Source organism: Pristiophorus japonicus, chromosome 8 (genome assembly GCF_044704955.1).
Source record: "Pristiophorus japonicus isolate sPriJap1 chromosome 8, sPriJap1.hap1, whole genome shotgun sequence".
Lineage (NCBI taxonomy): Eukaryota > Metazoa > Chordata > Chondrichthyes > Pristiophoridae > Pristiophorus > Pristiophorus japonicus.
The window spans coordinates 142,440,073-142,452,363 of NC_091984.1; the positions used below are offsets into that span (position 1 = coordinate 142,440,073).

Sequence of the window (12,291 nt, forward strand, 5' to 3'; positions counted from 1 at the left end):
GGTCACCGCGTACCGTTGCCCCCCCCCCCCCCGCCCGGGGTCAACACGTACCGTTGGGGGCCCCCCCCCGGGGTCAACACGTACTCTTTCCCCCACCCCCCCGGGGTCACCGCGTACCATTGCACTCCCCCCCGCCCGGGTCACCGCGTCCTGTTTGGCCCCCCCACCCCCCGGGTCAACACGTACCGTTGCCTCCCCCCCCCCCCCCCCCCCCGGAGTCACCGTGTCCCGTTGGTTCCCCCCACCCCGGGGTCACCGCGTATGGGCTGCTCACCTACGTGCGGGACGCTCATGATGTTGTACATGCTGCACATCTGGACGTATTGCTCCTCCGTCATATCCTCCAGCCCCTCCTCTTCCCCGCCCCCATCCTCCTCCTCCTCGTTCTGGCAGGAGAAGGGGCTGTCGCTGGGGTGCAGGCTGCTGGCCCCCGGGCTGGCGATGTCGCGGGGGGCATTGGCGGGGCCGCCCTGCCCGCTGGTCCCCTCGTGCGCCAGGCGGGCGGACTTAGCGCTGCTGCCCAGGGCCGGCCCCTCGGCCCCCCTCCGTCCCCGCCCGCAGTCGCTCTGCTCCACCTTGACGCGGGAGGCCAGGGGGAGGGGCAGGGGGAGGGGGAGGGGGGCGGCGGGGCTCTGGGGCTCCCATCCCGGGTCCTCGGCGCTCAGCCCCTGCGAGTCGCAGCGCGGTGAGCTGACCTTGGACAGCAGCTCGGTGCCCCGCTCCACGATGCGCTGGATCTGCAGGAAGCCCGCCGTGTACATCAGCATGAACTGCTCGCCGGCCTTCATGCACAGCCGGCCCGTGTAGCAGAAGTTGAGAATGTTCTGGAAGCTCTGCGGCTGCACCGCCGCTGGCAGTTCGAAGGCCGGGCGCGCCGTCCCGGCGAAGAGCTCGCGGAAGTAGGAGCTGTTGGCGGCCAGCACGGCCCGGTGGGCTTTGAAGGCCTGGCCCTTCACCACGATGGAGGTGTCACAGTACAGGCCCTGCAGCCTCTGCTCGTTCAGGCACTCCAGCACCGTGTTCCCGAAGTTGGGAATCTCCAGCTGCAGCGTCTGGGCCATGGTCGGCAGCACCACTCCGCACCTTCGGAACAAAGGGAGACACAAACCCGCATTAGTCCTCGTCGGTGACCCCACACACTGGTACACCAGAGCGGGCCCTCCGTCTGCAAGGGGGAGAGGAGCTACCCTCATCCCAACCAGCTCAACGATGGTTCATCTCTTACCTCTATATACACACCCCCCACCTCCCCCCCGAACCCCTCGATTAGATTCCAGCCTGTAACTCACTCCCGGGTATCTGTTATTTTATATATAAACCCCCGAACTCCTCGATTAGATTCCAGCCTGTAACTCACTCCCGGGTATCTGTTATTTTATATATAAACCCCCGAACTCCTCGATTAGATTCCAGCCTGTAACTCACTCCCGGGTATCTGTTATTTTATATATAAACCCCCGAACCCCTCGATTAGATTCCAGCCTGTAACTCACTCCCGGGTATCTGTTATTCTATATATAATCCCCCCCGAACCCCTCGATTAGATTCCAGCCTGTAACTCACTCCCGGGTATCTGTTATTCTATATATAATCCCCCCCGAACCCCTCGATTAGATTCCAGTCTGTAACTCACTCCCGGGTATCTGTTATTCTATATATAATCCCCCCCGAACCCCTCGATTAGATTCCAGCCTGTAACTCACTCCCTCCTAGTACAGGAGTCACAGATACAGGGATGGGTTGGGGGTGGGTTTCAGTGCAGAGCAACAGGAGGTGCCGTGGTATGAATGTGTCCTAGCTATGCAGGTTGTGTACACAGAGAATTTGATAGTTTCTGGGCAGAAAGTGGAGTCAGTTTTTCCTGACACAAGGGCCTGTTGGGATAAATGGCCTTTGGCAATCCAGCTGCAGTGTCTGCTCGCTGCCACTGGAAGGGGCGAATGAGCAGTTACATCGCCGCCTGGTGGTGCAGGGCCATTACTGCAGTAGCTCGCTGAACTTTTACACGACTGAGCCTTCAGAATCTGAACCTGAATCAAGTCTCAGTGCCTCAGGCGGGGGAAATGAAAACTGCCTCACTTTAGTCAATCACTATAGGGGAAGGAGCCAGCACGGGCACAATGGGCCCACTGGCCTCGATTCATTAGCGAATTTGATTGAAGTACTGCAGCCGTTTTAACTCAACACAACTTGCATTTATACAGCATCTTGTACAGTATCTTTAATGTAGGAAAGCACCACAAGGTGTCACAGAAATGTACGGTAAAAATGATGTCGGGAAGCCAAAGGAGGACAGACAAGGAGGGGTGACCAAAAGTTGAGTCAAAGTGGGTTTTCAGTAGGTTCTGACAGTAGATAACCATAAAGGTAACCCTAGTGAGCATACGGTGAGTGTACCCTGTAAATATACCACGGAGAGTGTACCCTGTAAATATACCACGGAGAGTGTACCCTGTAAATATATCACGGAGAGTGTACCCTGTAGATATACCAGAGTGTACACTGTAAATATACCACTGTGAGAGTACACTGTAAATATACCATGGAGAATGTACCCTGTAAATATACCAGTGTGTGTGTACGTACCCTGTAAATATACCACTATGAATGTACCCTATAAATATACCACGGTGAGTGGACCCTGTAAATATACCACCGAGTGTACCCTGTAAATATACCACCGTGAGTGTACCCTGTAAAAATACCATGAGTGTACCCTGTAAAAATACCATGAGTGTACCCTGTAAATATACCACTGTGTATGCACTGTAAATATACCACTGTGTATGCACTGTAAATATACTAGAGTGTACACTGTAAATATACCACTGACTGTACCCTGTAAATATACCACTGAGTGTACCCTGTAAATATATTATTGAGAGTGTACCCTGTAAATATACCACTGTGTGTAGACTCTAAATATACCATCGTGAGTGTACCCTGTAAATATACCACTGAGAGTGTGTACCCTGGAATATATCATTGTGAGTGTACCCTGTAAATATACCAGTGTGTGTGCACTGTAAATATACCACTGACTGTACCCTGTAAATATACCACTGACTGTACCCTGTAAATATACCACTAGTGTACCCTGTAAATATACCACTAGTGTACCCTGTAAATATACCACAGTGAGTGTAGCCTGTAAATATACCACAGTGAGTGTAGCCTGTAAATATACCACTGAGTGAGTGTACCCTGTAAATATACCAGAGAGAGTGTACCCTGAAAATATACCAGAGAGTGTACCCTGAAAATATACCACTGTGAGTGTACCCTGTAAATATACCCCCGTGAGTGTACCCTGTAAAGATACCCCCGTGAGTGTACCCTGTAAATATACCGGTGAGTGTACACTGTAACTATACCACCGAGTGTACACTGTAACTATACCACTGAGTGTACCCTCTAAATATACCACTGTGAATGTACTCTGTAAATATATCACCGTGAGTGTACCCTGTAAATATACCACCATAAATATTTCTCTGTAAATGGAGCACTACAGATCTCTGGTTATTACCAAGTGCCACGTGAGGCAGGAGGGTGGGAAGTCCTGCAGTACTCATTCTGAATGTACAGTGACAGTGCTTCCGCACACCCTCACTCACACCGACCAGTGCAGCACAGTTTAATTAACTCTTCTGAGAAAAAGACTTGTGAACCATTACCTTATAACATTGGAGATATCTCAAAGTATTTCCAGAAGCTCAGAGCCCGAGCTGGCTCTCTGAAAGCTATCTACTCGATCCCATTCCTCTCCCTATTCCCGCAGACTTTTAAATGCTCCTTTTTCAAATATTGACCCCCTTTCCTTTCAAAAGCTGCCATGGATTCTGCCTCCACTACTCTTTGTGGCCAGACATCCCATGCCCGAACAGCCCTCGGTGCAAATATTTTCTACAAACCTCTCTCCTTATCACTTCTGAGAGATCCCAAAGCGCTTCCCTCACAATGAATTACTTCAAAGTGCACCACTGTGTCGCAAACATGTCAGCCATTTTGTGCACAGCAGTATCCCACAAGGAGTACTCAGATGAATGGGCAGTTAACTCGTCTCTTGGCGATGTTTTTTGAGGGAGGGTCCAGGATCCCTTCAAACAGTGCTCTGCGATATTTTACACCCACCAAGGCATACTGGGCCTCAGTACAACATTTTAAACACCGCACACCTTTCCTATTCTTGTTCAGAAGGCACTGCCCCTTCCCGGGACACAGGTCCACCAAACTGCCCTTTCCTGAGATTCAGCTCTCACCATCTTTTAATACACATAAATAGAGCTTCTGGGAGTGTTTGATGGGACAATGTAGAGGGAGCTTTACTCTGTATCTAACCCGTGCTGTACCTGCCCTGGGAGTGTTTGATGGGACAGTGTAGAGGGAGCTTTACTCTGTATCTAACCCCTGCTGTACCTGCCCTGGGAGTGTTTGATGGGACATTGTAGAGGGAGCTTTACTCTGTATCTAACCTGTGCTGTACCTGCCCTGGGAGTGTTTGATGGGACAGTGTAGAGGGAGCTTTACTCTGTATCTAACCTGTGCTGTACCTGCCCTGGGAGTGTTTGATGGGACAGTGTAGAGGGAGCTTTACTCTGTAGGTTGCGCTGTTGTAAATGCTGACTGGTCCTGATTTGAATCAGACTAACATAGAAGACAAATGGAAGGCTGACGGAACGACTGACAGGGGGAACCACACTCTGCAGGCCACATCCTGCCGCCTTTACTGACACTACACACAACCAGTGCGCTCGGACAGCTCAAAAACCTGGGGAGCATCAACTAAACAACAGCAAATTGCATTTGGATAGCGCCTTTAATGTAGCAAAACATCCCAAGGCGCTTCACTGGAGCGTTATCAAACAGCGTTTTACACCGAGCTACACAAGGAGATATTAGCGCAGGTGACCATAAGCTTGGTTAAAGAGGTAGGTTTTAAATAGTGTCATAAAGGAGGAGAGAGAGGTAGAGAGGCGGAGAGGTTTAGGGAGGGAGTTCCAGAGCTTGGGGCCCAGGCAAGTGGGGGATGTGCAAGAGGCCAGAATTAAAGAAGTGCAGACATCTCGGGGGTGGTGGGGGTTGTGGGGCTGGAGGAGTTTAGAGAGAGAGGCCATGAAGGGAATTTTATAATCAAGTCATTTCCGGTCCGGTAGCCAACGTAGGTCAACGAGTGCAGGGGTGATGGGTGAACAGGACTTGGTGTGAGTTAGGGCACGGGCAGCCGAGTTTTGGATGAGCTTAACTTTATGTAGGGTGCAAGGTGGGAGGCCGGCCAGGAGAGCGTTGGAATAGTTGAGTCTGGAGGTAACAAAGGCATGGAGGAGGATTTCAGTTGCAGATGAGCTGAGGCAGGGGCAGAGACGGGCGATGTTACAGAGGTGGAAGCAGGCAGTCTTTCGGATGTAGCGGCTATGTGGTCAGATGCTTATCTCTGGGTGCTGAAGTTGCGTTCAGTTTGATGGAATATGAGATAATGGGCAGGAAGGGAGGCTGGAATCTGTGGAGGGGGTACAGAGTTTGTGGCGGGGGCTGAAGACAATGACTTCGGTCTTCCAATGTTTTTACTTGAAGGATCTGTCCGATATCCAGCCTGCTTACATCGCAATCACTCTGACAGCACAGGGGGGGTCGAGGGAGGTAGTGGGGAGGTAGAGCTGGGTGTCGTCAGCGTACATGCAGAACCCGAACCCAGGACTTGAGATGATGTGGCGAAGGGGTAGCATGGAGATAAGGGAGAGGAGGGGGCCTCCAAGGATAGATCCTCTTCTTCAGAATAGTGCCACGGGATTTTTTTTACATCCACCTAAGAGAGCAGACGGGGCCTCGGTTTAACATCTCATGCGAAAGCTTTTGGTCACATGTGCTAATATTCCCTTATGCGGCTCAGTGTCATATTTTGTCTGATAATGTTACTGTGAAGCGTCTTGAGATGTTTTATTATAATAAAGGGGCATTGTAGCATAGTGGTTATATCACTGGACTATAATCCAGAGGCCTGCACTAATGATCGAGAGACACGAGTGCAAATCCCATCACGGCAGTTGGGGAATTTAAATTCAGTTAATTAAATAAATCTGGAATAAAAAGCTAGTGTCAGTAATGAAACTACCAAAAAACCCTATCTGGTTCACGAATAGTCTTTAAGGAAGGAAATCTGCCGCCCTTACCCGGTCTGGCTGATATGTGACTCCAGACACACAGCAATGTGGTTAACTCTTAACTGCTCTCTGAACTGGCCGAGCTCACCATCACCTTCTCAAGGGCAATTAGGGATGGGCAATAAATGCCGGCCTTGCCGGCGATGCCCACATCCCGTGAATGAATAAAAAGAAAATAAGGGCGCTACATAAATACAAGTTGTTGTTGACCCCTCGCCTGCGACCTCGTGTGACAATCCAACACCGAGTCAGGCAGAGGGAGCTGCACTCTGCAGGCAGAGCTACACCGGACCTGGGAATGCTTGCCCTGGTACGGGCTGTGAATTAATGGGCCGGAAACTGTGGCCTCGTCAGGTGCATACTGAGGAGGCCCCGCAAATGCCGGCTCTCGGGGCACGATGAACATGTGCCGAAAACCGCCTTTTCCAATCTGTCAAAATGCCCTTTGACCGATCGCACGCATCCCCACAGGAAGGACATTTGCCGGGCCAAGATTGGGCTATTTGCCCAACAAATCTCCTTCAAACTCTTAAGCCTGGTTAAAACAGGTGTATAGCCTACTTTTACCAACGTAAGAGTTTTATAACATTGATTAAATTTAACTTTTCTCTCATTTTTATATTAAACACCCTGTCCATTCAGGCAAGTTTAATTTGAACACATTTTAAACAAAATTCAAAAAACATTTTCTTTTTAAAACATTCAATTTAAATTAATTTTAAATATGCGAGGTGCTTTTATTTATTGTGCTGTGTTTTACGGGGATTTTCTCATTGATAGTAATGGGAACTTGTACAAATGGAGTCCCCACGATTATCAATGAGAATGAGGACAGACGCACTGTCAGCATCCTCGATCAGGCTAACATCCCCAGCATCGAAGCACTGACCATACTCGACCAGCTCCGTTGGGCAGGCCACATTGTCCGCATGCCCGACCCAAGACTCCCAAAGCAAGCGCTCTACTCGAAACTCCTACACGGCAAGCGAGCCCCAGGTTGGCAGAGGAAACGTTTCAAGGACACCCTCAAAGCCTTCCTGATAAAGTGCAACATCCCCACCGACACATGGGAGTCCCTGGCCAAAGACCGCCCTAAGTGGAGGGAAGAGCATCTGGGAGGGCACTGAGCACCTCGAGTCTCATCGGCGAGAGCATGCAGGAAGCAAGCGCAGGCAGCAGAAAGAGCGTGCGGCAAACCAGTCCCACTCTCCCTTACCCTCAATGACTATCTGTCCCACCTGTGACAGAGACTGTAATTCCCATATTGGACTGTTCAGTCACCTGAGAACTTACTTTTAGAGTGGAAGCAAGTCTTCCTCGATTCCGAGGGACTGCCTATGATGATGATGACAATGAGAATACCACATTGTGATTGGTGGTCCTGGCCTTATATTTCTCTGGGACCACCAGGTATTTTCGTATACATTTTTGGGGTCGGAGGCGTTCGCCTGAAGGAAGCTTCCGACCGCAATTCCACCCCCCCCTCCCCCGTATCTATTTCCCCAGCACCTACATCCTCACAATTGTACAATTGTTCTTTGAACACACCAAAAAATAATTGTACACACAGTTTTAAGCTGCGTGCTTCAAAATTCTCTGCCAGTTCTACGCAGACATTATTTCTATATTTCATACACAGCAGGTCAACTCCTTACTTGACACAGTTAGATAAGCACTGAAGCTCAGCACAGGGACTGCACTCTGATTCTCATCTCCAGACAATGGATGACTTTCTCTTACCTTATCCTCAAAACCTTGGCTCAGTGGGTCGTGATGTCAGCTCTGAGTCAGGAGGCTGTGGGTTCAAGTCCCACTCCAGAGACTTGAGCAAAAAATCTAGGCGGACATTCCCAGTGCAGTGCTGAGGGAGCGTTGCACTGTCGGAGGTGCCGTTTTTCGTTTGAGATGTTAAACCGAGGCCCCGTCTGCTCTCTCAGGTGGACGTAAAAGATCCCACGGCATTATTTCGAAGAAGAGCAGGGGAGTTATCCCCGGTGTCCTGGGGACAATATTTATCACTCAATCAACATAACAAAAACAGAGTCTCTGGTCATTATCATATTGCTATTTGTGGGAGCTTGCTGTGCGCAAATTGACTGCCGCGTTTCCCTACATCATAACAGTGACTCCGCTTCATTGGTTGTAAAGTGCTTTGGAATGTACTGAGGTTGTGAAAGGCTCCATATAAATGCAAGTTCTTTCTATAACGGAAGGATGCCTTATGTCCACGTGTTGACTGTGTATAAATGCCGGACGGATTTTCTGATATTGAAACACACTGCCCGCTGTGGCACTCGGACCTGGAAAACTCCAGGTTCAATTCCCAATCCATGCAGAGTCAACCAGGTTGGTGGTGTTGTGGACATACAACTGCCCTCTCTCAGTGCGCTCTGGGTTAGGCAGTGAGAGCTTAACTCCTCAGTTAGTAGTTTCCAGCTCCTGATCACCTTCCTGTGGCGCCCCCCCCCCCCCTCCCCACGCCCCATGTGTAGATTCAGCTAAGGCCAGGGCCGAGTACAGCGGTGATGCCCCCCCCATGTTGAATAGCCCATTCAGACTCACTGTGTAGGTTTACACATGTAGAATGGCCACGTGGGCAAGGGCTGTGGATGCCCATGGAGCAGGACCTCAGCGGCGAGGGGGAGATGGAAATGTTGCCACTTTCACTCATCCGATAGCCCAAAGTGACAGTAAATGTCCTGTAGCTACAGAACGCTGATTTTCAGTTAAAATTACACAACAGTTAGATGTACCTAAGGAAGTTATACTTGCCATTGAGGGAGTGCAACGAAGGTTCACCAGACTGATTCTTGGGATGGGGGGATTGTCCTATGAGGAGAGACTGAGCAGACTAGGCCTATATTCCCTAGAGTTTAGAAGAATGAAAGGGGATCTCATTGAAATATACAACATTCTTGACAGGGTAGATGCAGGGAGGATGTTTCCTCTGGCTGGGAAGTCTAAAACCAGGGGTCACAGTCTCAGAAAAGACAAGATAAAAGTTCACGGGGTTGGGGGCAATATATTAGCATGGATAGAGGATTGGCTAACTAACAGAGAACAGAGTCGGGATAAATGGTTCATTCTTGGGTTGGCAATCAGTAACTAGTAGGGTGCCGCAGGGATCAGTGCTGGGACCCCAACTATTTATAATCTATATTAACAACTTGGATGAAGGGACTGAGTGTAATGTAGCCAAGTTTGCTGACGATACAAAGATGGGAGGAAAAGTAACGTGTGAGGAGGACACAAAAAATCTGCAAAAGGACATAGACAGGCTAAGTGAGTGGGCAAAAATTTGGCAGATGGAGTATAATTTTGGAAAGTGTGAGGCCATGCACTTTGGCAGAAAAAAATGGAAGAGCAAATTATTTTTTAAATGGAGAAAGATTGCAAAGTGCCGCAGTACAGTGGGACCTGGGGGGGTCCTGGTGCATGAAACACAAAAGGATAGTATGCAGGTACAGCAAGTGATCAGTAAGACCAATGGAATCTTGGCCTTTATTGCAAAGGGGATGGAGTATAAAAGCAGGGAAGTCTTGCTACAGATATACAGGGTATTGGTGAGGCCACACCTGGAATACTGCGAATAGTTTTGGTTTCCATATTTACGAAAGGATATACTTGCTTTGGAAGCAGTTCAGAGAAGGTTCACTAGGTTGATTCTGGAGATGAGGGGATTGACTTATGAGGAAAGGTTGAGTAGGTTGGGCCTCTACTCACTGGAATTCAGAAGAATGAGAGGTGATCTTATCGAAACGTATAAGATTATGAGGAGGCTTGACAAGGTGGATGCAGAGAGGATGTTTCCACTGATAGGGGAGACTAGAACTAGGGGGCATAATCTTAGAATAAGGGGCCGCCCATTTAAAACTGAGATGAGGAGGAATTTCTTTTCTCAGAGAGTTGTAAATCTGTGGAATTTGCTGCCTCAGGGAGCTGTGGAGGCTCAGTCTTTGAGTATATTCAAGATGGAGATCGATAGATTTTTGGATATTAAGGGAGTCGAGGGATATGGGGACAGTGCAGGAAAGTGGAGTTGAGGTAGAAGATCAGCCATGATCTCATTGAATGGCGGAGCAGTCTCGAGGGGCCGAATGGCCTCCTCCTGCTCCTAATTCCAATGTTCACATGTGTGTGTGTGCATGGGTGCACGTGTATATATGTGTTAGTGTGTGTGTGTGCATATATGCATATTTCAGCTAGCAAGTGATAGAATGGCCCAGAAATCCCGGTCAGCTGCTTCCCGCAGGCGATCGAGGGAAAAACTTTAAAAAGATGCGCACTTACCTGTTCCTGCTGCACCCACGCGAGTTCCCGGTCCTGAGGCCTCCACTGACTGCGTGTCGCAGCGCGTGCACGTCGGGACGTGTGCAGGGCTGGAGCTGCAGTCACATGGCTCTGGGCAGCCAATCAAGGTAAAGTATGCTCTCATTCATAATAATGGGAAATCCGTAAGTAGGAGTTCTTATTATTATTATTATGAGAAACCCCCCCCCCCCAAACACACAAAACACTAATTAAAAAATTTAAAAATACACTACATATTTTTATTAATTTAAATTAAAGTTATTTGTGTATTATAAAAAAAATATTTTTCCAATTTTTAAAAAGTTTTTTAAATTATGGTTTAAAATAAATTTACTGTAGTGGGCGTGTTTTCATAATTTTATTTTAAAATGTTTGTGTATTTTAAAACTCTTACACCTGTAAAAGTAGGCTATGTGCCTGCTTTTATCAGGCACAAGAGTTTTCAGGACATTTTCTGGGCAAGATATGGGTAAGTACCGCAATCTTGCCCTTGCAAATGTCCTGGCTGCCGAGATATGGAAGATCTATCAAGCGATCTGTCAGATCGGAAAAGCCGTTTCAGTGCATGCGCATTGTGCGCTGAAAACCGGCTTTTGTGATGCCTTCCCAGGTCCGTAGACACTCCGCGCACGCCCCGCACACGCCCAGGGAGGCCGGGATTTCTGCCCCAATAAACATGCACTTGTGTTTTGCATTGGTTAGCCTGCCTCTGAAGTTACTTATCGCATCACACGCCTCCGTACCGTTTAACTCCCTCTCAAATTCAGCCTTGAAGACACTCGAGATCCCGTGCACTCTCTGCAAATGGACCGCGCACCGTTGCTTCGGCTATCTCCCAGACTGGGATCACAGCCACCCGGGGGCAGCTGTCAGCGACCTGCCAATTCTAGGCCTGCGTAGCTGTCTTACACTCTCAAGCTGCTGTCCCACTTGCCAGCTGGCGATTTGTTCACACGTATGAGGGCAGGACTGTAACCGGAGCAGGACTGACGATTCAGCAGTTACAACGCTTGCCACTTCCTGCTGCCCCCTCTCTCAGCCTCTCTCCAAATTACACTCTTAGTTCATGTCAATCATAATCATTATAGGCAGACCCTCGAATCGAGGAAGGCTTGCTTCCACTCTTTACATGAGTTCTAAGGTGACGGAACAGTCCAATACGAGAGCCACCGTCCCTGTCACAGGTGGGACAGACAGTCGTTGAGGGAAGGGGAGGGTGGGACAGGTTTGCTGCACGTTCCTTCCGCTGCCTGCACTTGATTTCTGCATGCTCTTGGCGATGAGACTCGAGGTGCTCAGCGCCCTCCCGGATGCACTTCCTCCACTTAGGGCAGTCTTTGGCCAGGGACTCCCAGATGTCAGTGGGGATGTTGCACTTTATCAGGGAGGCTTTGAGGGTGTCCTTGTAACATTTCCTCTGCCCACCTTTGGCTCGTTTGCCGTGTCAATATCTATTTTGTGAATGTTGAGTTCATTAATGGAACCTAGTGTGAATATAAAGTATAGTAATATTAAGCAGTCCCTTGTATCAAGGATGACCCACTTTCACACCAAAGAAAGGGCAGTTCACGGGTGTTTCAATGAGGGATCTGACATTCCAGATCCTGAGCTACATCTTGAAGGGTGGAAGATGCCTGTGCATGAATTCTCTTTAATGTGGAGTGGCTGTTGCACACCAGCCACCACATGGGCTTGACAGAGCTAGGTCTTGGTCCAGTAGCAAAGGTTAACCAAGACGACTGGAGACCAAGCTCTGCTGCACGGACCTAATCCATAAGTCGCAGTGTGGGCTGGCCGATGCTGCATCTTCCCTGGTACC

General features: G+C 49.2%; 1 protein-coding gene across 4 annotated transcripts in view; it reads right to left on the bottom strand.

The window, feature by feature from the left end:
- Positions 1-12,291, bottom strand: part of LOC139268771 (nucleus accumbens-associated protein 1-like) — a 59,301-nt gene that overhangs the window by 23,869 nt on the left and 23,141 nt on the right. For all 4 annotated transcript variants that reach the window (XM_070887451.1, XM_070887452.1, XM_070887453.1 and 1 more), the window contains exon 2: positions 275-1,083. In XM_070887451.1, coding sequence (XP_070743552.1) covers positions 275-1,061 — 787 coding nt within the window. In that variant the 5' untranslated portion in view covers positions 1,062-1,083. The remainder of the gene's footprint in view (positions 1-274; positions 1,084-12,291) is intronic.